We start from the raw sequence: 24,358 nt of genomic DNA, 5'->3' as shown, positions 1-24,358 counted from the left end.
TCAAAAGCCTAAACATATCTTAAAACCCTTGGAGTCAGAATAAATAAGAACAGATTTACTGTAAATGTAAATATATTTCACTTTTTTATTGCAATATAAAACACCAAAACCAAAGAGCCTGAATGAAATAGTAGTAAGTCTCTGGTCTCTCTGCAAATTCTTGCTTTGCAGACAAAGAGTAATTGTGATCTGACATTTAGCTAAGTTAGACATTTGTTCAGTTCCCTACACAATAAGAATATGAAATCTTTTCATTACAACAAACATGCATCATAGTAGCTTTCTAATTATGTAACAGAATCTTTTTGTGAGCTTTTCTGTTTTACATCTACAGACATTGTAGAAGTGTGTACTGCTTTGGCCAGGAAAAATGAACTGTCTGATTTGAAAAGATTTTGGTAGTGCTGGCCATCCTGATGAACATACAAATCTAATTTGATGGAAGATAACAGACTGGGTGTGTGATTGAATCAGCATCCACAGTCTGGGTTAATAAAGACACATACCAGCATTAATTTTGCAGGTGATTATTAGATTTAGGTTTTAATTGTCACTCCAGGGAATTAGTCGTCCAGGGTACTTTGTCTCAAAGATTCATGGTAAGAACCCCTTGCTGTGTAGACTTTATTTCAGGACTAAAATTAAATCCTACTTAGTGTATGGTGGATTAATGGTCGTGGAAAGTGTTCTTCCCCAGGCAGTACCTAGCACATCATTGCTGCAAGTAACTGGAGTGCTACAGTGACGCTTTCAGACCTGATGCTTGCTTTTTTTAGAGATCTGACTTGAGAAATGAAAAAGGGAAAAAAAGAGAGGAGTTTGAGATAAAGCAGGCTTCATGTAGTCTCAGTATAGCCTCTATTTTTAGCAGAATGCTTTGCTCTGACTTGCACGGGTTCTTTAACTACTTAGACAACTGATGTTGGAAGGCTTGACTGGCTGAGCCTGAGAGAGCACTGGGAGGGAATGCAAATCAGGTCAGCAGGCATTTTCACCTAATTATAATAAGTAAAGCAATAGCTGAAGATGCATTGCCCAGTGTTCCTTCCTCCTGCACTAAAGCTTTTCAGGAAGGGCAGTTGCCTTGGGGGACACTGTGTCCTGGGTGAAAGCACATGCCCTGGCTTTATGGCAGACAGTGTCCTTATAATTCTTTGATCTGATTTGGCTGTGGCTTTTCAGAGTAAATCTGAATCGTTCTATTCTCAGCTGTTAAGGTGACATTGTAGCACTTAGAAAGGTGTAGGAGGCCTATTAATACTCTGTATTTAGAATCAAAAGTCAGAACTGTACAGACAAGGAGATAAGTCTTAGTTTGTCACTTAAAAGTCCTGTCCTAGAGTTTTACAGCATTTGCTGTAAGCCTACCCGAAGTGATATCCAGTGAACTTTAATGTTCAGGAGACATGCTAGTCAGCTTGACTAAAAGGGTAAAGCCTTAACAGCACTCCATCTATGGCCTGGAGAGCTCCCTCTATTCTGTGCACACATACCATGGCTCCCAAATAAACACAGCCACTTTGTCAGGGGGTGTGTGCACACGTGCCTGTACTCAAATGAAGGCAGCGCTGTACAGTGTGTGGAGAATGGCTTTGTGTACGTGCCAGCTGCAGTTTGGTGCCTCAGTCCAGAACAGTGGATAGTGATTCCAAAAGAGTCACTGCTCTAGGGGAGTCGACTTTAATGGTTTTACTCTGAACAAATGTGGTGGGCAGCATTGGATGCGAAAGATGAATGAATTTGCTGTTGCAGTTTTTAAAGGCTCTGAAGCATCCTGTGGGGCCATCCATGCTTGATTTTGTGCTGACACTTTAAAAACCTGCAGAGTTGCCTCATGGAGATTTTCTTGAAGAATGTTTTCAGTTTGTCTGTAATTCTATGGGCATCTGGGAGAGTTTGAAAAAAGGTTTAAACTGCATCATTTTGGTTTTTGCCCTCTTTTTCACCACCTGTCTTATTTTGCAGGTGGCCGCATCTGCTCTTTCTCCCCCTGCATCGAACAAGTTCAAAGAACCTGCCTAGCCATGGAAGAATATGGTTTTACAGAGATTAACACCTTGGAAATTCTTCTCCGAGTTTACAATGTAAGGACAATTAGCTTGCAAATCCCTGACCTTGGAAAAGCAGCCGAGGATAATTCTAGTGCTGGCGTTGACAGCAGCAGCCCATCAAACCAAGGTATCCCATGTGCTAATCTGCAGCAAGGGACTGTGCAGTTCAAAAGTGGTGTGCCACTGAGGGAGATGGTGGGGCACACGGGGTACCTGACCTTTGCCACCAAGAGCCTGGTTTAGGACATGCTCAGTTTGTGCAGTCTGAAGTGGGGTTTGTGTGCATTCTGTTTTCATGGCGCTTTTTTGTAAGGCATCCAAATTTTTACTTGTCAGGGAATTCCATATATAGTCAGATTTGGTTGGAATATGCTTTGTTTAAATAGCACACAAGCTTCAACCAGAGCAGCATCAAGGGAATGTTGAAACTCTGGAATGGTGCTCCACTTGCTGTCAGAAAAAAGATAAATTAATAGCAAATGGCCATTCACTGGACTGTGCAGAATAAAGATTTCTTCTGATAAGAAAGCAAAACAAGACAAAAATTGTAAGGTAGTTGGATTTTTTCCTCCTTTTTTCTGAATTTCTTCCCCAGGTTTTATGGGTTTTAGTTTTTCCTAGCACCACTAGACACTTTTTTTAACTTCTCTAGTGTCTGTGTTGCTCTTAAGAATGTGAAGGTGCCTACTTCCTCCATTTTAGATAAGAAATTTATGAGATTATAGAGTTGCCAGCACAACTGTTCACAGAATTAGTGTTTCCTTGGAATAGTGTTCCAGAGGAATTGTTGGCAGTGCTCAGGAACACAACCTCTTACTCCATTCCAGGCTGGCAACTGCAAATCATTTGGATTACAGAGAGCTCAAAGAAGTGTGGTAATTAAAGGATTTTGTTTAAATTGGTATATTGTGCTCGTCAGTTTGTAGTAGAAATTTGAACCTGGATCCATACTGTCATTTTCTAGTGGAACATCCACTTCTGTAGCTGATGAATTCACTTTGAAAATTCACTGAGCAGCTGATTAATATTATCTGAACACCTCTTTGTAAGAGGCTGAGGTTCCATTTGTTTGGTGGTTTATTTGCATTATGGGGTATTGTTTTCCTGCAGCTGAATGACAGAAAGATTGCTTTTGGCAGGATTTCTGTCTCCAAATTGCATCAATAATGCATACTTAGTAAAATACTCAACCAGCCTTATTAATTAAGTTTTCAGATCATTTACTCTTTGGTCTTCTATACAGAGCTGGTGGGTGTGATGAACTGTTTGAATGCTGGATTACATTTTGTATTTATAGATTAAAATAATTATGCAAATGTATTAAGTTCCTTCTTTATTTTATTTTTAATGGTATAGTCACAGATATTTCTATTCCAGCCACTAGTGCTGTCACTCAAAGCCTTTAGTTGTGCTTTGCCTTCAGTACCTGAACATATTGATTGCTGTGTGAGAGAAACAGCCATTCATAAACTGGTGCCTGAACATTTAACCTGATATCCCTCCCCCATTCTTGACAAAAATAAACAAAGCTAAGCTTTTAACGTGTTACAGCAGAACGCTAATCCATAACGGTTTAAAGAAAGCTCAACCGATCACGACAGCAAAGATAAACTGTTGAGCAGATTAAAGGCAGAAAGCAATTCTGTTGAACTAAATCAGTTATGTAAGTTGGCCTACAACTGCAGCATTTCTCTCTAAATGATGTGAAAGTTCCCTTTCTGTCTCTACTGGTGTTCTCCAGGATCATGCAGTGAACTGCTAACATTGTGTTTGGGGTTTGGTGGCTCTGTTACAGTGACGTGTGTGCATATTCATGTGTTTGTGTGTGCTGGAATCACCACAGCAGCACGGCTGAGGAACTGACACACCACAAGAGGATGGGAAAATACAATCTAAATGCCACAAGGCTGTTCTTAACTTCCTTCAAGGTGATCCTCATACACTAACAAGTGGGATGCCCAAACTTTTCTTGGGATAATTCCAGCCCTAAACTTGATTCTCTTTTTCCTGACAGACCTTATTTTAAATATCGTAGCATTTAAGCAGTATTAAAAAGGAACAAAGTCACATTTCTGTCCTACAAATAGACATGGAATGGAAATACCAATGTATCTGCATGGAGTTTGAAATGAGGCTGATGCCTTTTTGCCTACAAAGCCCAATTCAAAACCCCTTGAAATAAACCATTGACTTTGCTTGGTCCCAAATTGATTTGATCTCTGCTGAGGAAGGGCAAGCATTGTGTAAGAGGAGAAGGATTTAATTTCTGTCTTTGCAATATTAAAAGGCTTCTGTGTTTCTGTTGCTGATGGCAGCCATGGCCAGCCAAACTGCACTGCTTCCTGCTGTTCCTTTGCTGGCAGGGTCACAGGGAGCATCCCACATTGTACAGCACGGACAGTGCTGTGCTGCCAGACCCCTCTGTTTAATGCTGCTTATGGTCACCTGTGTTCTGCATTCTGGCTACATTCCCTGCTAAAAGTGGTAAATCAGAAACGTGGGTCTTTCCTGCCATGCTGCGGGAAATCTGCCTGGGTCACAGTTGCAGAGACTCATTTCTCTTTTTGACACGTTTTGGTCTCCAGTCTGGAATGAAACACCTCTCCTTCCTGCCCTGATGCAGTACAGTCACACGTTGGCAGGCTGCACTTTTTCACTGCTGCCTTCCACTTGGATCCCTCAGTTATTGTGGACCAGCACTAGGACACAGCTCTGCCCAACAGTCAGGTCCTGTTGTGCTCCATGCCCTGCAATCTGGAGAGGAAAGCAGTCTGTGACACCTTGCAGCCTACAAGGCAAACAGCAGGGACTAAGGAGGCTGGTAAAATACTCAGAGCTCTGCTGCTGTTTTTACCTGTGCTTTAATTAAAGCATCACAGATCTGTATCTCACTGTGGTTGTTTCCTGCCTACCTGTTAGTGCAACACTCCTCTCTGAAGATCATAAATCCTGCTTGAGAACCTTAAAGGGATAAAGTAGCAAAAATCCTAAGAACTTGCCCTTCTGCTTAATTTCCTGCTCTGCCTTCTCCTTAGGTACTTTGGGATACGTGATGGTCAGGAGATGGTTCTTCCTGGGAAACATTCCAGAGATGAGGGTTCTGGTTCACTTTCCCTCCCTTGAGAGCACATCTGTGCTCCATTAGTCCTGGTGAACGGGATGAGTGCGGAAGTCATGGTGTGACCTAGGAGGGAGGGGGGGCCAGAGATGCAGCGATGTATTTGTGAATACTTGTGCTCCTGGAGCAGCGTCTGCATCATTCAGGTGCAGGAGTGCTCTGGGCAGCCCATGTGTCCATGCCTTGCCATGTTCTTTCTGGACAGAGCCTGGAGCACTGTGCCCTCCTGGGCTGCAGTTTAGCAGTGTTTGGTGTTCCCAGCTCACCTCTGTGCCAGTGGGAGCAGTGCAGGCTCAGAGAAGGAGGGCTGGGAAATGTCTGGGCTCTCAGAGGCTGTTGCTGGGCTCCGTCTTGGCTTCTGCTTGCACAAATATTAGAGAGGCATGATAAGAGCAAAGTGGGAGAGTCAGCATTGCATAAGCATGATGTTACACCAAAGGTACGTGCAGCTGTAACCAGTCAAAGGGAGGAAGGAGGTTGCTCTAGTACCAGAAAGTTCTGTCTGTGTCACCATGAGAGAAAGCATTTCCATGCTGCTTGGCCTCTCATATGCTCCTGAGGAACTATGTTGTTCTGATGCCAAAAGAGGGGAGCCAGACTGTGTTATTTCCTTTCTCCCTACGTGACAGCTTCTGAACAGGAATGAATCTGCATCAATATCAACACAGGGAGCAGAGAAACCTTGAATTAAATAATGAAATAAAAATAATCATCATCACTAGTGCCCAGCTCTTTACCTGCATATCTTACCCAGGAGCTCTTTGTCCTTTTGCAGGCTGTTCAGGACAGGCTGTTCTCAGCTGCAGGGCAACAGCTTTGAACTCTGAGGTAAACTGGCTGATATGCTGATAGAAACAAACGGAAAAGCCAGCTGAGAACACTGTCCTGTGGGCATCTCACTGTAACCTGCTTGTTTCTACCTGGCTGCTAAGGTTGATTAACTACAACTGGGCTTCCCTTGCCATGAGTGGTCCCTTCCTGTCATGTCCATGCCCCTGCCCTCAGACCCAAAGCTGTACTTCTACCATGCACCACAGCTCTTCCTGCTGCTCCCAGGCCACTTGGGTTGTACAGCCAGGTTTTGGGCAGAGGCAAGCATTTTCCTCTTCTCTTTCCTGGAATACAGGAGAAGGGCTCTGTTTTGCCACTCCATTAGTCCCGGCAGGTACAGCTGCTGTGAGGTCTGAGGGGAGAAGCCCCTGAGTGCTCCTGACCAGGCATCCTGTGGAGACTGGTAGTGCTGCCACAGCACAAGAGCTTTCCAGCTGCTGAAGGACTCAGCCTGGAGTTATTTCGGTGGGGCTGAGTGGGTTGATGCTAAATAACATATTCCTTTATAGCTGTTAAGAGAGCAATTTGCATGAATGGTGCTAGTGGAGCTGTGGAAATCTCCACAGGGGTCCAGATAGCTGCAGGATATGTCAGAGACCAGGACTGAGTAAATTCAGAGCTTCTGCTCCCAAAGGTGCAAACTGAGCAGACAAACCTATCTAAGTAGAAGAAGGAGCTTTTTCCATTTTTTTCTCAATGCTGATCCTGATTCAGGCATGAAGCCCATGTGTGTGACTAGGTCTAGTCAGCTAGAAGAAACTGTTGCTTTAGCAACCTCCCTCTCTATTAGGCACTGTGCAGAAAAAGGAAGTCTACAGTGGGATTTTCCTCTCCCTTATGTTCTTTGGGCAAGCTGTAGTCCCCCCTCCTTTCTTGAGTCAAGAATACATTTGCAGTAGTTACCCCTAAAATGCATCTGCAACTCAGCATGGTGGGTCCCTGGGCATGTGGAATGAAAATTTGTGATGCCAGAATATTCTGAGACAGAATTTGTTTTATTCCACTTGAGGGGTTAGGAAGATGATGAAGTAAACTCTGTGATACTTGTTAACTGGTCCCCCATGCCCTTAGAAATTGTGGGGGGGTCTACAACTGATGGAGTGGAAAGGAGGGAGGGAGAGGAAAAGAAGTCTGCAGTCAGCTTGGCCTGTTGGATTACATGTACATCATGTTTTCTGTTACATGATTGTTATAGGAGTCTAAATTAGCAAAATACACAATTTATATAACACTCACTTCAGTACGTTACTGGTCAAGAGCATGGAGTAAGAAAGAGATTTGATTGCCTATATTGAAAAATCAGGTTTAACTAAGAAACTAGCTGCAGTTTCGGCATGTTTTCTCGATGCGTTTTTGTGTCCTCTGTCAGATAAGGTGGAAACATTTAAGAAAATGGGTAATGCTTAAGTGGAATATAAACCTCACAAGCACACAGATCTTCCCAGACAGGAGACTGACTTGCAGTTTTTACCACCCAGTGCTCCCAGGAGGATCCTTCATTGTCAACATTTCCTCACTGATCTTAACAGCACTTTAAAGAGAGAGGAAAGTGCCCTTTTTCAGTGGAGAGAGAGCAAATATTCACGTGATTATGGCTAATTACCAGACTGGGCACACGTCAGAGCAAGGATGGCAGCACTGGACTCCTTAAGGTTTCGTATATGGACTGTAAATGGGACTGTATGCCCTCTGGAGGGGTTGCTGGCGTGACACCCAGCCCCTGTGTGCTGCTGGCATTACAGCAGCACCTCAGGGGAACACACAGGGCTCAGTGTTTCCTTCAGACAAAGTGCCTTTGCACCTGCCAGCTCCTTCTGTACCTCTTGTGACAGAGGTGTAGTCTGACAGTCAGGGAGCAGCTTCCCTAGGAAAAGAAAATTCAATTCTTCTGCATGATAAATCTCCATGTGAGACATGATTTCTGCTTCGTAAGGAAACAGTTCCTCATTTCTCATGCAGTTTGACTTTGATCCTGCAAACATTTGCTCAGAGAGGGGAAAGGATTTGCAAAATGGCTGCAGCAGGAGATGGAAGTACCTACTGCTGTTGTGAGTGTGGTGGTACCTCCATTTTAGGGAGATCTCTCAAGGAAGGTAAAGGGATTTCATGCCCCAGCTTCTACTGACTTCTTACTCATTTATTTCAGTGAGATTTCAGCAAAACTCCCTTGATCACCTGGGCCCTGATTGCATAGGCTTCTTGGGAATTGTGTGGCACTGTGCTGCTTTCAAAGGCTGATGCATAAGGGGGTTGTGCAAGTCAGTGGCAGGATGGAAAATAAGACCTGACATCCCAGATCTGCCCAATACTAGAAGTGTCACAGGTCCTTCCTAAATAACTATGCTCTCCTAATGCTCAGCAAGAATCTCCTCCAGAGCAAAGTACTCACATGGCAGCACCTCAGTGCCCACAAGTTCTTACAGTACTTGGATGCAAACATAGTTGGATAATGTTCACCACATCATGACTCATTACTAAATCAGAGCATGCAGACATATCAATGCTTAGTGATCTTCTGAAACTTTAATTCATTTTACTCTGTAGCCATTTTCATTAATTAACTGTATTAATTTTATACAGATTAAAAATTTAAGTCTCTCTTTGAAGCAGAAAAGTGGCATTTTAAAAATCTATATTCTATCCCAAGCCTATAAATACATAGAAATCAGCTGTTTATGGTAGTTCTTATAGCAGAGGGTGACTCAAAGAGGCTTATGTGCTGCATTACTTTTATGAGAGCTGCAAAAAACCTCCCAAATTCCCTGTGAATTAGAAGGATCAGTGACTATAGACAGATTCTATGCTTTCCCCCCACTAGATGAAACATGGCATTGGTTTCAGATAGTCTGGATCTAATGCAGTCCCACTAGCAGAAAACAGTCACATCTTGTCGCACTCTTACAGAGTGCCAGCCAGCATTTGATTTTCTCAAATAAAAATCAACAAAGTAGCAACACCACAAAGGCTGCTAATTGCTCAAAGCACCACATAGTCAGTGTTTTACTCTGCCCCTGGCCCACTTTGTTAGAGAGCACCTAAAAGTGGTTGAATTCAATTATATACCCCAAAATAATATTAAAAGACCATGAGTAAGGTTGCAGAGCCACCCATGCAAAAGGCTAGGGAATCAGTAAAATTAATGCATTTTCTGAAGGTGTTAGTTGCAGGATAAATAAGGCTGAGTAATGAATTCAGGGATAAGGGACAGAGGGTTGAGGTTCCACTTGGGTCTCGCAGGAGTGTGGAAGTCACAAATGGCATCCCAGTGTCTGTGCTGGTACTTGTGCAGCTCAACGTTGTTATAAATGACCTGGAAAAAGGGCTGAGCACTTAGCTGAGAAAGTCTGCTGATGGTGCACAGTTATTTATGGCAGTAAGGATGGGGACAGGTTATAAAGAACTATGGAAAGACTTCACAGGTGACTCCTTCTTAATGCCTGACTGGGCAGTAAAGCGCAGGTGAAACTCAGTGCAGATAAATGCTAAGGGTTACCAGGGGGCAGGGAAGGGGGCAACTCTGTTGGGAAGTGTGAGCTGATGGATGTGTGGTACCAGGTGCTGGAGCTGCAGTACCAGGAGAGAGAAGCTCAGTGCTCAGCTGGCTCCTCCAGGCCAAGCAGCACTGTGAGAGGAGCACTGCCATCCTCTTTGAGGGAAGGACAAGCTTTTCCTTTCCATGGGAGCTGTTTTCAGCCTCCTTGCAGAGCATGACTAAGTGAAGCTAATCTGGGAGCTCATGCCCATTTACTCCAAAGTCCCTCTGTACTTTACTGGCAGCAATGGTTTAAAGCTCCATGACACTTCCCAAAACATGTAATGGCTGCTTGCTGCAAGTCAGAGTCAAGTTCCAGTTGGGTTTTCAACCACATAATTAGATTTATCTTGCAAAACTCCAATGGTTCTTATCAGCACTTTTGCTCACTTGTAAGACGAAAGGTTTTCCTTCTGACTTTGTTTCCTAAACATTTGAAAGCCTTTGAAAACCAGAGGTCTTGCTCAGCTGTGTCCATAAACACTGAAATTACACTTGACTTGTTTTCTCCCCTGTATTTATCCTCTGCGTGCGTGTTGCTGTTTAGCAAGTGCAGCAGTCCTGTGAGACCAATGACAGAAGCCTCTTACCTGCAGAGCAGCCTGGGGAGTTAAACCTCCTTGGCTTCCATGCCTGAATTTGTGATGGTCCATTACACCCCACAAACAAGGGCAGCAGCCACTGCAGCGCCAGGAAGGGGCCATCACATTTCAGCTTTTTTCTGGTGACTGTAGGTCCAATTCTTCCACTTATTTTGGGGGAAAAAAAAGCAATAAACACACACTACAATTTTCATAAAATTTTTCAACAGCCCAGGCTCAAATCAGTCTTTATGTGCCTGGAATTCATTTAAAATAATTGCTATTTATGCTTTTATTTTTGGCTTTTACCAATCTAATCAGCATAATTTGACAGTGTTGGAACAAATCTATAAGACTCCAGAACTGCCCTTGCAGATCATGAAGATTAAACATGAACTAATTGGTAGATTTCTGGATCTCTAAATCCATAGCTTTGAAAAACCTGACAATGCCTATCAGTCTTCACACAAAAAGACAGAGACAAAACCCAGTCACACAAGAAAAATGGCTACAGATGGAAATATGTGTGAGAAGTCCTTGCAATGGAAAAATATTATTAAAAAAGTATAATAAAACAAACAAAAATTATTTTAAATAAAGACATTGGGATACTAAGCAACAGCAGCTGATTTTTTTTTCCTAAATATTTCAAGAATAAAGACCTTTTTCTGTCTTTAGTTCACTTTTTTGTGGAAATTAAACATGGTTCTATAAGAACTAGTGGCCATAAACCACCGTGGGATAAAAAGGAAAATGTAGCAGAAGCTGCGAAGATGAATATTGAATTCACCCACGAGTTAGTCTGAGCACATCCAAAAGCCATGACGTCAGTAAAAAGGAAAAAGTCTGACTATGGCCCTGGGAATGAAACCAAAAACTTGCTTTGCCAATATGCAAAGGTTTCTTCATTCTGAAAGTCTTCTAAAAGCTTCCTCGGGGACAACAATAACTCGATCAAAAATGTTCCAGCAGATGATGAAGAACAATAACAGCTGCTGAAGAGCTCACGGCAAACAATGGAAAGTCCCAGTTGATTTGTTCAGTCTTGAATGGGGTCCAAAATTCACAGAATTTCAGAGAAGAGGTAAAACCAGCTGTCTGCCTGAAAGAGCAGCGTTCACACAACGAGAGAACTGGCCCCATAATTCAAGCTCCATCCAACAACTGCCACTGATAGGCAAGAGCCTGAAAAAATGCACTGGAAGAGTGAGCTCAGTGCTGGTCCCAAAGAGGTTGCTGCCTTTCCAGGCTTGGCATTTAATGGGATAACATGGACAAACTTGGAAAGGTCTCTCTGTAATTTAAACCTGTCACTCATAAGGTGACACTGTTAAATCCCAGGTGCCTTAAGGAGGTGTTTTTACCTTCCTGCTTGGTTAGTCACATGCAATCAAGGTGCCCTCTTGATTCCACTGGTACCAGTTTTATGGGAGGTCACTTGGTTGCATTTGCTGGCACTGAACTTGTCAAGCTGGATAGGCTAGGCAGGCTCTTCTCTTTGGTCTGAGCTCATCAACACCTGCACTTACTTGGGGGATACCTGTACTTGTGATGGCTCTAATGTTTTCTGCTTGTCATCACCATCTAAGACTTTTCTTCCTTGCCATCCAAGAGCAGCAGACTGCCATGTCTCTGTCCAGATTCCCCATTCCCATGCCCTGTGCAATTAGAGCCCATCCCATACCCAGTGCAATTAGAGTTTATGAGGAAATTTAAACCAATGATACTAGAAAGGTGATTGGCTCATTATCTTTAAAACACAGATGAAAGAGGCAAAAACATCTGATGAATGTCCCAGAGCTGGAGTCTGTGTTCCAGCACAGCCCTGGCACCTGGGGAGTGCCAGGCCAGGCTCCCCAGGGGCACAGGCTGTGGGTGATGGCTCAACCTTGCAAAGGATTTTGGTTTGGTTTAACTACAGATAAGGAACTTTGCTGCTGTGGAGGCAACAGCATAAGCAGTGGGTTTTGCCAGCAGAAGGACAAATTCCTCTTTCACCTCTGGAGGACCTGGAGCTAACCTGCTCAGTGAAGCTTTGTGCCTTCCCACGGTTCAGAGCACAGCGACTTTGCACTGCAGCACAGTAGCTGAGGAAAGTCAGCAAGAATAAACTGAATCCTAATAACATCCGCTTCACTTTCACAGCTCTTCCCCCACCACCACCTCACAAAAAGAGAAGTACTTGGGAAGTCCAAGAGACACTTTCCCACCTAGCAGCTTCAAGTTGGTTTCAAAAAAAGACCACACTTCTCTGCAAATGAAGCTTTAACAGCAGAATTGCTTATTTAACAGGAAAAGCAAACAAAGACAAAACAAAAATGAACCCTAGTGATGTAGTTAATCTGCCAGGCTTCTCCGTATTTATACTTGTCCCAATCTTGTCTCAAGACTTTCATTAAGTACATGTTTATTCTGTCATTTTCCACAAAACAATGAAGTCTTGTATTTGAAGGGAGCTTGTGTTGCTCATACCATTTTGGCCAGATACAATAAATATTCCTAAAAATAATCCTACTAAAGCTTGCACAAGCATGCATTATAAGCACGCTCCCTTCCCAGTCCCTGCCCCATGGAACTGAAATCCATGACATGGTTAAAAGCTGTGCACAGGCTGAACACAGGCTCTGAATTTTCATTCTTGTAGTTAAAATCCCTCTGGAATTTGTGTCCATTTATCCAAAGGGGTACTTGGAAATACTGTACAGGACTTAAACCCTGCTCCCCTGTGCTATTTTCAAGCACAGGCTCTAGCAGCTCTGAAGCATTTATTCCAATTTCACCCACAACTTTTCATTTTGATCTCTTTAATGTGTCAGTTTTAATCTCTTCCCCTTCCTCAGGCAGCTCCCTGGCTGTGTGATGGCATTGGAGCTGATGCCCAAGAGCAGAAACAGTGCAAGGTGCTCTCACAGCAGCAGCACTGCAGGGACAACTTTCCCATCTTGTAGCTTTTAGGTTGGTTTATGCCCCAAAAGGCCTGTTGGCATGTGTGAAGGCAATGCACTCAGCAGCCTTTGCTTTATCTCCCTAATCACCTTTATAGTTTACCTGCCTGCGTCATATGCTGCGAATTCAGGCATTAGTTATGGATGGGGTTTTATCGCATTGAAGGTTTTATTTGGGGGAAAACCAAGCTGTTGTGCCTTCACAATCATGCTCAGCCATCAATATGCACTTGCAAAGCAAAGGCTGGGCAGCAACAGAAATTCTCCCCAGAGGTGGATGTTCCCCAGAGGCAATGCTGCTGTGAGCTGCAAGAGCAGGAGGATCACACCTGCGCTGTGCCCATATGTCCCTGTCACCTCCTGGGACACTGCAGGGAACTGATGTTATCCTGCTGGAGGTATCATGCTGTCTCTACATCTCACCAGGAGCATGTGAGGAAGGAGGAGGCAATTTCAGAAACTCACACCCCAGATCTGGAAAGGCTTTTTCCATGTTCCTTGCTGAAATCAGTCTTTCCACTTTCCTCCTCCTCCTCCAAGTCAGGCCTGTCGCTGAGGAAATGCTAAATTCCAGGAACACCAGTGCTGATTTGGGGAGGCACAGGCAGGGAGGCTGTCCCCACCCCTGTCTGGGGAATGAATCCCTCCATCTGTGTGGCAGTTTCTTGTAAATTCAAAACAAAGAAATCAAGGAAAATGTGATTACCTACAGGAAAGCTTCAGCTGATGGAGCAGGGCCAATGTCCCTGCTTGCTGCTGCCAAACCAGTCTCTGTGTTTGACCTTGGATGGGTCACTTGGGTCCAGCACAGCACTATCACAGGCAAGGACTCTGCAGTCAGCCAGTACAGGACCAGACTCTGCCCTTAGTGTTCTACTCTCTGATTATTACTCATTTTAAGCCTTCTAACATGCTTGTTTATAATATTAGTTTCTACTCCACAAAGGCCATATGGACATGGTGATCGATTATATGCTGAAAGCAAAGTGAAGGGTGCTTTGTAAAGTCAGCATATTAGTGGTTTATTCAGTAAATTAATGTCTTTTAGAATGCTTATGTACACTGAAACAAAGTTCTGTTGTAATTACATCATTCAGGTTTACAATTGATATTTCTGAAAGCCAGGGAAATATCCAATATAATTCAGCCCCATCTCTGCATGAAATAAGCTCTCTGTCCTTTTCATCTAATGTGAAAGCAAACTGTTTGGAGATCTCTGGAGCAGGGCTGCAATAGCCAAGCTCAGCTGTAACACACACTAGCAGGGAGCCAGGTGAGCTTGTGGTAGTGCACAGTAAATAGGCAGTGGTGTCATGCAGCCTAGGGCATCCACTGCTCCCCTCTCCTGCATCCCACTGACCTGGGTTGTATGGGGGCAATGCTTCAGTTTGCTAAAGAAAGCAATCTGTCGTTTTTCTCCAGTTCTTCACAAGATATAGCCTGGTCACAATGTAAATATCAAGAATCTCAAAAAATCCTCTCTCGCAGCACACAGGTAAATGAAAATGCCCCTTCCTTAGAGCCAGCAATGTTTAAGAAGGCTTAACGAGCTTCTCTTGTTCATAAAAATGCTTTGTTTTTAAAAGCTTGCCATTTCACTAAGGGCTTTAAATGTGTCTTTTGCATCTCTCCAAATCTGCAACTTTTTCCTCCAAAAGGGAATGTTACTTTCCTCTAAAGTCCATGTTAGGGAGTATAAGTGATACGGTCTTGCAGCTGCTTCTCCCCAGGGAAAATCCATCAGCTCACCAATGGCAACTAGGAGAAAACGTCAGCAGGGAGAGCTAATTTTAATGAGAAAAAGAGCAAATGCCCTGAGACAAAAGTCAAACCCAGCTTGTGCTGTCAGTGGAAACCACTTGGTCCTGTGGGACTCCTGGAAATCATACCCAGAGGACTCAGCTCATACAAGCACCTTTCTTGGGTTTTCTCTCAAACTTTCTCTGTTAAGGTCCAGCCCAGCATCATGTAAGGTGTCTGCATGATGCCTCTCTCAATTCTGCCTGCCTGCAAAAGAGTGAGGAATTGGGATTTTCTGTTAATTTCTTTTCCAGGCAAGAATATTCTTTTAATTACAGGTTTTAACAGGATATAATGTCGTTCCTGCGCTCTCAGGCACCCTGCTGTGTGTTTTGCAGAGCAACAGTAGTATCTGGCAGTGATAAGGTCTTTATAAACCTGTTGTCCTTGTTAAACAAAGAGGACTTTGATTCTATAGGATCATTGCATTCGGTGAAAACTTGATTTGCAGACAGTTGTTTCCAGTCAGTCTACTATAAAACTCACCCATTGACCTTCAAAGGCTTTTGTGTTCATGTTTAATAAAGCAATGGCACAGTGAGCACCTGACTTTCAACCCATTTGTCAGACCTGCCATTGCTGGCCCCACCTCAGCCTCTAACCTTCAGCCATGGCTTTGAAGCTCGTAGTCAGCCCTTTTACCACCTGAGCTCTTTGAAATACCTTTCAACCCCATTGCAAATGGTAATATCGGTGATAGAGAGAGATTAAAGGCTGATAGGAGATGTCATAGGAACTGTGGTATCTCTCCAGTTCTCTGCCAATATTTTCCAGGAGCCTATTTCCTCTTATATCAGGATATATATATAATTTTTTAAAAATCGATCTGCCTTTGGCAAATACTTCTTATCAGCAGATAATGCACTTGCACCACCAGGCATATGTGATTAAGGAATCTGAGACTGAGGTGACACAGCAGTAGCACGTGGTACCATGCAGAACAGCAGCTGGGCTCCCTCTATCTAAAAAGTTGCTTGTACTAACTATAAAGAAAGAACCACTAGGCACAAATGACCCAATTAACAAAATGCTTTACAGAGCACCACTGAGTGGACCCTCCAGTGTAGCCTATATCTGCCAGTTCAGAATTGGAGTGAGGGGAAGATGTGGCTTTAATCCCTTAAACTAGTGAGATTAGCTAAATAATATAAATATGTATAATACAAATTGCATGTTTATGATCCAGTGTGCCATTGTGGCACCCAGAAGGTCATCAGCAATGCTTCCCTTCTTCTCAGAACAGTAACTTGGGAGCCACTTTTCAAGGCTGCCATGTATTAAGTGTTTCTCTCAATGAAACCATTCCTAGAATTTGGGGATCAGACCCGTGGACATCATTGGAAACCCTCCCATTGACTTCAGCAACCTTTGAATCAGCCCCTTATTTCTGTGGGTGCTGTGGGAACAGGGATACACAGTGCTCTGGCAGCCACCTTTTCAAAATTTATCTGGGATAATTTCTCCCTCTGGCAACCTTTAGTTTAGCAGCTTAATCATCAAACAGGAATAAGAGTAGCTGAAAGATCTTCCACCTTCCTGGAATGAGTTAATTTTCTCCCCTGCTATATTAGCCGTCATCCATCTATATATACTGTCATTTGTTTCTCACCCTCCTCCAGATCAGAGAACTGCTTAATCACTGCCTGTCAGCTCCTGCCTTGCTATATTTCAGCCTGCTCATATGAAATGTTGTTATTTGCTCCCTGGGCAGCCAGTAGTAAACCAGAGAAGCAATCGATAAATGTCCTTAACCGGAGCTCAGGCTGCAAGTGGAAGCATTGTCTGAAACAACGGGGGGAGGATGAATCCTGTTTCCTTCCCCCAGCACTGCTGATTGCACATATGCACTGATTCGCTTGTCAGCTTGCCATTAGCAGTCGTGCTCTCCCTCCCAAGGCAAAGGGCTTGTGGAAGGAGAGAGGGCAAAGCCACACAGAGGAGCAGCGCTTGCCCCCGTGGCCAGGCTGAGTCTGCTCTCCCAGCTGGGCTCACGCACCCCAGGGCATCCCTCCCAGATTTGGGTGCCTGCAGCCTGTCCCTGTCCCCAGCACCTATGAGAGTCTGGCACTGGCTGCCATGTCACAGCCCTGCAGCATCCCAGGAGCAGGCCATGCTCCAGGGAGGGCCTGTGGCATGGCAGATGCACATCAGTGTCCCTGCTAAGGACTGAGCTTTGTGACTGTCCTGCCCAGCGATGAGCTGACCCCCAGTCCTGCTGGTGCATCTCACTACCAGACCCCCAGAAGCTGCAGCACAGGGCAACAGGGTCTTCCCACCCAAAGCAAATCTGGCAGAGAAACTGGGCAAGGAGCATTTTTTTTGGTGCTGCAGTGGGCAAGAGGCACAGGTGTCTAAGCAGGGACAAGGATAAGACACTAACTAGCTTTGTTTCTCTGCAAACTAAGACATCAAAGTGAACCAAACTCAGGCTGAGCAGAGCCACAGCTGGCAGCCCCATGGACATGTGCTGATGGAACTGCTTCCCCTTCAGAAGCAGAGAGGAGCTGATCTCCTGTCTATCATGACAGTCTGTGCCAGGTGCCCCACCCCTCCCACCTGTTGCCTGCTGCATCAGCAAGATCCAGGGATTCCTTTCTGGTCTCAAGCAGCACTATCCCTGCACCCCAAAACTTCCAGACCCATAGTTCTTGTTAGAGCTGTAAACACTGCTCAGATGCAAGCAATGTCTCCCTTCTGATCTCCCAGCCTCCTCTACCAGGATTCTTTGGATGCAAACCAATGTTACTACCGTCCCACCAGACATCCCTTTGGAAACTAGAGAGATTATTCCTTTTGCCAGCACTTTACACTTGGACAATACCACAAGACTACAGCAAAACAAAAGCAAAAGCCCAACTCAGGTGTTGCCTACTGCAGTTAAATTCAAAGGCATTGTCCAGACTGGAAAGTTACCTCCTGTTGTAACATGGCGATTAAACAAAGGTACCAAGTGCCTCTTTAACGTCTAAATAAAGGCTGTTAATTCCACTGCTGGCACAACCAGTAACTGATTGGAAAAAGGTTGGAGGGAGAAGAAATGGTAGAAAATAGTTTTACTCTGTTCTGCCAGTGATGGAGCTCATGTAGGTGACTCTGTCCCTGGGCACTCTCCCCCATCTCCAAAGCTCCCACCAGTCAGCGTGTGTGTCACCACACTCCTGTCTGGCCTCAGCTCCTGAGCAGATGTTTCCATGCCATTTAATGCCACTGTGATTCATGTCATAAGGCATAAACCTGGCATTAGCAACAGGGACATGAGCTGCCCCTTCTGAGGCTGGTGAGGTGCCAGACTGATTCCTTGGGGCTGGAACTTGGGGACCTGCCACAGGCGGCATGGGAAAGCAGTGGCACAGCCACTTTGTCCCTGGGTGTACAGTCTTGTTTCCGTCCTCAGTGCTGAGAGCTGGGAAACCCCATCTAGGTGCACATGCAATTTAGTTATTAATATTTAATTTTTAATTCGGTACTTGTGCTCTGATCATTGCTGTTGGTCCAAATGCAGCATGACAATTCTCCTACAAACCACAGAGACAGTCCTTTCCAAGTCAGCAAAGTGATTCCCAGTGGTGCTAAAGCACATCTGAAGTAGATATATGATACAACAGCTGCATGAAATGGAAGGAGGGAATGTTGTAGGAAAAGAGTAAAGGAAACAAGAGGTTACACAGATTGCTCAAAATAGCCTTTCATTCCTGCCAGATATTAGCCAGTCTTGTCTGTTACTGTAACATATCTTCTAGTACAGCCTAAGAAGCACCATTTTCTACGCTCCTTCTCCAGTTGTGGTACAAAATCTTTTGCCTTGACACTGGAAGCTGGGAGCAGGCACCCAGCTGTTGCATTTGCAGCTGCCAAGATAGAGAGAAAAAATTCAGACAATCCCAGCTGATCCATTCATGTCTCGTAGTGATCAGCTGTCACCAGGGACTGGCTGTCCACCTTGTCCTGTCCCATACACTCTCTGAAATCAGAGTTGCACATACAGATGGACCTGGCCCACATTTTTAACAAATTTTCTTCTGCTTCCATCTTCTCTCGCAACAAACCATCTCCCTGGATGGTTCATGCTACAGAAACACTCAACTGCAACAGCTCTTAGGTACAATCACAGTTTGAAAGATGCTACCGTGGTGCTGGCTGGAAGTAAAAACATCTTGTAAACTCCATTCTCAGATGACAGAAAGTGTTACATGAATCATCCCCAGCCAGAGAGTACTATTAGTGACAAGGACAATAATAAAGAAGATAAGGAGTGCAGAAGAGCACATGCAGACCACTCTAATTACTCCCATCACTAACAAGTCAATGAATTGAAGCATGAAAGTGAATGTGTGCAAAAATGTGTAAAGCTGAAGAAAGCATCCCTTATTCCCTGACAGAAAGAGAGAACGCCTGTGTCAGCAAAACAAAGCTTCAAAAGCAGTATGAAAAGTTGAACCCGAGGCTCTGCTGGTAACACTGTGCCCTTGGGTGACTTTGGATAATATCAATCTCCCTTCTACAAAACAGTGATGGTACCTCCTTTCCTGCACCATTGCCCATCTGAATTTGGTGCTTTCCCCAGCTCCCCTGGTAGGTGACCATCCTCTGCTTAGCACAGAGGAACTCCCGCATTAGGCACAAATCCTTGAAACCTAAATAACAATCTGCACATTAAACATAGAGGCAGTAAGGCAAGAGCCTCTGTCATGGGCCGAAGACTACTAGATGGGAAGACTACTGTCTGGGATCAGGACATTCCTGTGAGGAGATTGAAAGTGTCCTATTTAGTGCCCTTTCTCCAACACAATCATCATTACTGTTCCTCTTTGTATTCCTCCCTCTTGTCTCCACTTCAGAGGGCCTGTGTCATTACAGCAAACTGGCAGAGAATGAGAGCACCCAGGCAGGTTTTAATCAAACCATACAATTAGGGTCTTTCCCTTCTTGTTCTGCCATCCAGGGATCCTCGCCATCATGCTCTGTTAATGCCCTCTGCTCTGGAGCAGGAGCATCAGCTCAGACCCTGATTCAGGTTCTCCATGTCTGGGAGGGAAGGAGTAGTTCACAACCTGATTCAGAGCCTCCTGACACTCAGGAAAAGGACGCATTCCAGTCCTGATTCACACTGTTGTGATCTGATTCAAACTCTCCTGGCCCAGCAAGGAAGTGGGACTGTGACTCAGATATCCAGGTTCAGAACAGGGTGACTTAGGACCTCCACGGACCACAGCAGGGACTTCTCCAAAACCACTTCTGCTCCTCTGCTACCTACTGGTGAACATGCTACTGCCTGGGCCCTTGGGATGAGTTGTTCCAAGATGCACTTTGGACCAGATCAATACAACAAAGCTGCACGTTCAGAGAAGAGTATGGCACCAGGATTTTCAGGCTGAAGTTGCTGAAGTTGGGTAAATAGGTGCCAATCCACCTCACTGCCCTTTCAACCTGTTGCAAGAACCTGCCTGGCACAGCCCCTCCTTCTGACACAGAGCCAGGTCTTGCTCTGCAGACGCTGTTGGATTGATTTCCTTTGCGTACCACTGTGAAGAATTCAATGATCATTTTCGACATCAGCAGCTCAGGGCTGCTGGGTTTTGTACCTCGTGCTTACACTTATGGGACCTGACAGTGGCTCTTTAATTCTTAATCCTTCTGAGAAGCAGACTGTGTATTCCCTCCAACTTGGATCAGTCTGGACCTCATTAACTCCTCTCACTTGGTTGTGCCTAGAGGAAGCAGCAGACATACAGACCCAGGAAAAATTTCAGTGTCTTTGCAGTTCTACTGCAATACATGAATTTTATAGTAAATTAGAACTGAACTCCTCATTAAAAGCCCCTGAGGCTTTCCTGGTATTTCTGATTTCCCTTGGTAAATTTTCCTCTTTTGCCTTCCAGAAATCCACTTCTGTTCAGAAGGGAGGTTAGGGTGGGCCACAGGATGCAAGTGCTGATGCAGCATGTCTGAGGCCCTACTCTCAGTAGTGATGGGTGCTGACTGGCCCCACATCTTCAGGGGCAAGTGTTTGGGTATAGGGAAGGCTGGAAACTCCAGAAAATCTTCCCTGATATCATTGATGAACAGTGGGAAGAGCAGTTAAAAGTTTTAAAGAATCCAGAGCAGGATCTTGTGAGCTGGAATTTTCTACTGGTGCTCTTGGTGAGCACTGTCCTTGGATGAGGTCTCAACAAGGCATCTTTCAGGTGGGCTCAAGACACCAAACACATCCCACTGGATCCCAGTGTTCTCCCTGGGAACAGGAGAACAGGGCAAGGCTACTGATATGTACTTAGATAAGGTTGGATCAGCCTTTCCGCAGTATCTCAGCTGTGCAAACCATGCACAAAGAGAAAAAAAAGGAAATGGGACAAAAAGGAGAGAGGAGGGTAAAAAAGGAAGAGGGGAGCAGAAGGGAGGGGAGAGGAGAGGCTGTTAGCTAGGCAGGTTCTCTAAAAGTACCAATACTGATGAAAATGAAACACACATAAAAATGTCACTAAACATAGTAGCATTTGACTCCTCCCCACAGGACCAGGAGTCAGGAACCAAAGAAGGAGAGCAGCACATCTCTAGCATCACCTGCCTCTGGCTGTTGACAGAGGGCATGAGTGAAGGACCCAGGTCTCCAGCTTGAAGCCTTCACACCACTGAAGGGTCCAACCTCCCACAAGGAGAATTGTAGCTTCAGAAGCCCAGTTCATAGCAGCCCCTGAGATGTGGTAAGACCAGTAAGCACTTTTAACATGGAATTTTATACCAAGAAATGCAGAGTTTCCTTCTGCTCTTTAAGTTTCTTTCTGCAGAGCAGTGTCTTGTTCAGAAAGGGAAAAAATGCCTGGCACTCCTGAACACTGCCTGAGCACTCATCATGGAAAGAGGCAGAGCTTCTCCTAGGCACTGCAGCCCTGAGATTGTTTGCCTTACTAAAAAAAGGGATCCTAACTTTTTTTAACCCTGAAATCCCTGTCATTTTCCACAGTGCCCATCAGAGTAGTCACAGGGAGCTGAGGCTGAGGCTCAGGGTGGGGGCTGCTGTCCGGGTGGGAACCACGTGCTTGCTGTTACACAATGTGGAAGGCAGAGCCCCCAGCTCAAGGAAAGTCTATCTCTAAGGGCAGCAGAAAACAGGCAGGGCCCTTGGTTGAGGTGGCTTTCCAAAGGGGCAAGCGAGGACCAGAGCCATGTACCAGCATCACTCCTGAAATATCCACCTTTTAGGATATGAAAAATATTTCATTGTTATTTGCTATTTTTGTCTTGGCCCTGTTTATGTTAAGCATGGCAGGGCCAGAGAGGAGGGGGAAAGTTGTGTTAAGGACACTTCACACTGCATCCCAGGGAAACTATTTCCCTCATGTTGCTTATACTGTGGGACTTCAAAATGCACCAGAGTCTTAGATAATCTAAGCACCAGCCTCCCAAGAGTTAATGCCAAACACATTGTAGGATGGTTAAGGAATGCTTTTCCACATGGTGCAGCTGCAACTTATCCCTCATTGTCACTAAAACAAAAAAAAAAAAATGGGAGTAAACTGTTTAGTTAAATCAGGACAGAGCTAAATGACCAGCAATCTTGCTACTATACTGAATGTATTTTTTTTCCCACAGATTGATGCAGGCTGAGATATTTGCATTTGCTCCATCACTCTCACATGATCAACAGTGTTTCACTCCCCCAATTTTCATCGCAAGAGGGTTATTAGCAGATAAGTAATCTATGCAGCTCTATCACCATTTTCCTTGCTGAACAGCAGCATGTGCAGTGCAACAAACCACAGACACAGCCAAAATACAGAAATCAATTGCTCGGGGCAGCAGGGACAGCAGAGGTAACAGCCTCTTTGTAATATTAGCTCTCCTTCCAGTTGCATCCAGCACCCTTGGGCGACCTTGTTAAAGTTTCAATCAACACGTGCCTTTTACCCGAGCACCATGTCAGCCAAATGTAAACCTGCATGTGGTAAACTGAGTCTTAGCTGATTGAGTGAGAGCTGTGAGTTTCCATGTTTCCTTTTTTCTAGTAAAATATTTCCTGTTCCCTTTTTCATTAGGGGCAAAACCAGTAGATTGGGTAGCAACAAGGTAAGTGCAGTCAATCTGAACACAGTCCAAAAAATGAGTGGTCATGCAGTTTATGCTGAATTAATAACCTGGCCTGAGTTGATTTTTCATGATTGCAGCTCGATTAGTTTCACTGCACTCTGCCTGTTCATGTGGTCTTTCTCTTTGGTCCTTAGACTCCAAACCATTTTGTTGAAAGGATGCAGCACCACAACTCTCCATCACCACTGCACCTGTCCCCTGCGCTGTTCCCAACCTCATCTTGAGCACAAACCTGCTGATGCCAAGGCTCTTTGCTCACTGCAGAGGCCTGCTGGCATTCAAGTAATTCTCAAGATCTATTTTTTTTAAAATCAAAAAATCAAAGAAATGTTTTATATATTATATGTTTTTATATTATTTGCTGCCCATCTTTAGAAGATGAAGGTACAAGAAAAATGCTGTTTGTGAAATAAATAGCCTTTAGCTGAAAGAGGTTCATATTCTTGTTGCTCAATCAGAGAAATCCCAACTTCATTATTAAATTCAGAATCATCTTCCTTTACTTCTGATGTTTTTTGTCTAATACATGCACAAGTTCCCAGGCTCTGCTCTTATCTGACCTTTACTAAATGACCCTTCTTCAACCTGGCTGTTCTGTACCATGTTGCCAGGCATCTCTTTACTTCACCAGCTGCATGGGAGCTGATTTACTTGCTCTTCAAAAAAAAAAATCATCTTCCCCTAGATATTTCTTCTAATTACCCATAGCTTTCTTTCCTTCTGACTGCCTGATAAGTGCTATTTATAGCTACATCTGCTGAAGTATCTTCTTCCTGATAGCAGGGGAAGAAGATTCCTATCACAGCACATGCTCTAAAAATCCTGTTCTGTTTTCTGAAGTCTTTTGATGCTACTTGTCTTTTGCCTTGTGGAAACTGCCTCTCTGTATTTTGGTGGCATGTACAAAATGACAGGAATGTCCCTGGGAGGGGGTAAAGCAATGAAAGGAAAGCACCAGCACAATATAGTTAAACTGATTGCAGAGCTGAAAATGGTGGTCCCACCTCCCCTCTCCTGCAGTTAAGCACGGGGGCTTGTCCAGCTTTGTGGAGGAACCAGACAGCTATCCTCCTTTTCCTTGTAGGTTTATTTTTCAGATTGGCCAACTCCTTGAATGTCCTTGCTCTGCTGGCACAAGAGGAAAAGTGGAAGTAGCAGGGGATGGTGGAAGAAAACAGCTATCCCATACATAACTAGAAGTATACTGGGGCTTGGAGATGTCTATCCTGAGGTAATTATTTTGATGGAGTTCTAATCTGCCCCAAACTCAGAGGAGACATGTGGAATGGTCATACAGGAAGTCAGTTGCTTCTGGCCTGTGTTGGAAACCTCATTCAATGCTGCAAACCTCATGCAGACCCATTCCACACAGCTACGCCCAAGCAAACATTCCCAGGGTCAGCAACACCTGTGCT

At 44.5% G+C, this 24,358-nt stretch overlaps 1 protein-coding gene across 3 annotated transcripts in view; it reads left to right on the top strand.

Annotated features, from left to right (window-relative positions):
• TRMT61A (tRNA methyltransferase 61A) overlaps positions 1 to 23,398 on the top strand; it is a 44,654-nt gene extending 21,256 nt beyond the window's left edge. The window contains exons 4-7 of one of the 3 annotated variants that reach the window (XR_011698154.1): positions 1,966 to 2,178; positions 21,370 to 21,559; positions 22,449 to 22,922; positions 23,078 to 23,397. Coding sequence is in view for 1 of the 3 variants with exons in the window: in XM_071559383.1 (XP_071415484.1) it covers positions 1,966 to 2,294 (329 nt within the window). In the remaining 2 variants the exon portion in view is untranslated. Of the gene's footprint in view, positions 1 to 1,965; positions 4,279 to 21,369; positions 21,560 to 22,448 lie in introns of those variants that run through there. The other 2 variants (XR_011698153.1, XM_071559383.1) reach the window with 2 other exon arrangements.
• The last annotated feature ends 960 nt before the right edge of the window (positions 23,399 to 24,358 follow it).

This window comes from Pithys albifrons, chromosome 6, assembly GCF_047495875.1.
Source record: "Pithys albifrons albifrons isolate INPA30051 chromosome 6, PitAlb_v1, whole genome shotgun sequence".
Lineage (NCBI taxonomy): Eukaryota > Metazoa > Chordata > Aves > Passeriformes > Thamnophilidae > Pithys > Pithys albifrons.
The sequence above is the reverse complement of the archived record's forward strand: the minus strand, read 5'-3'. Positions and strand labels throughout refer to the sequence as shown.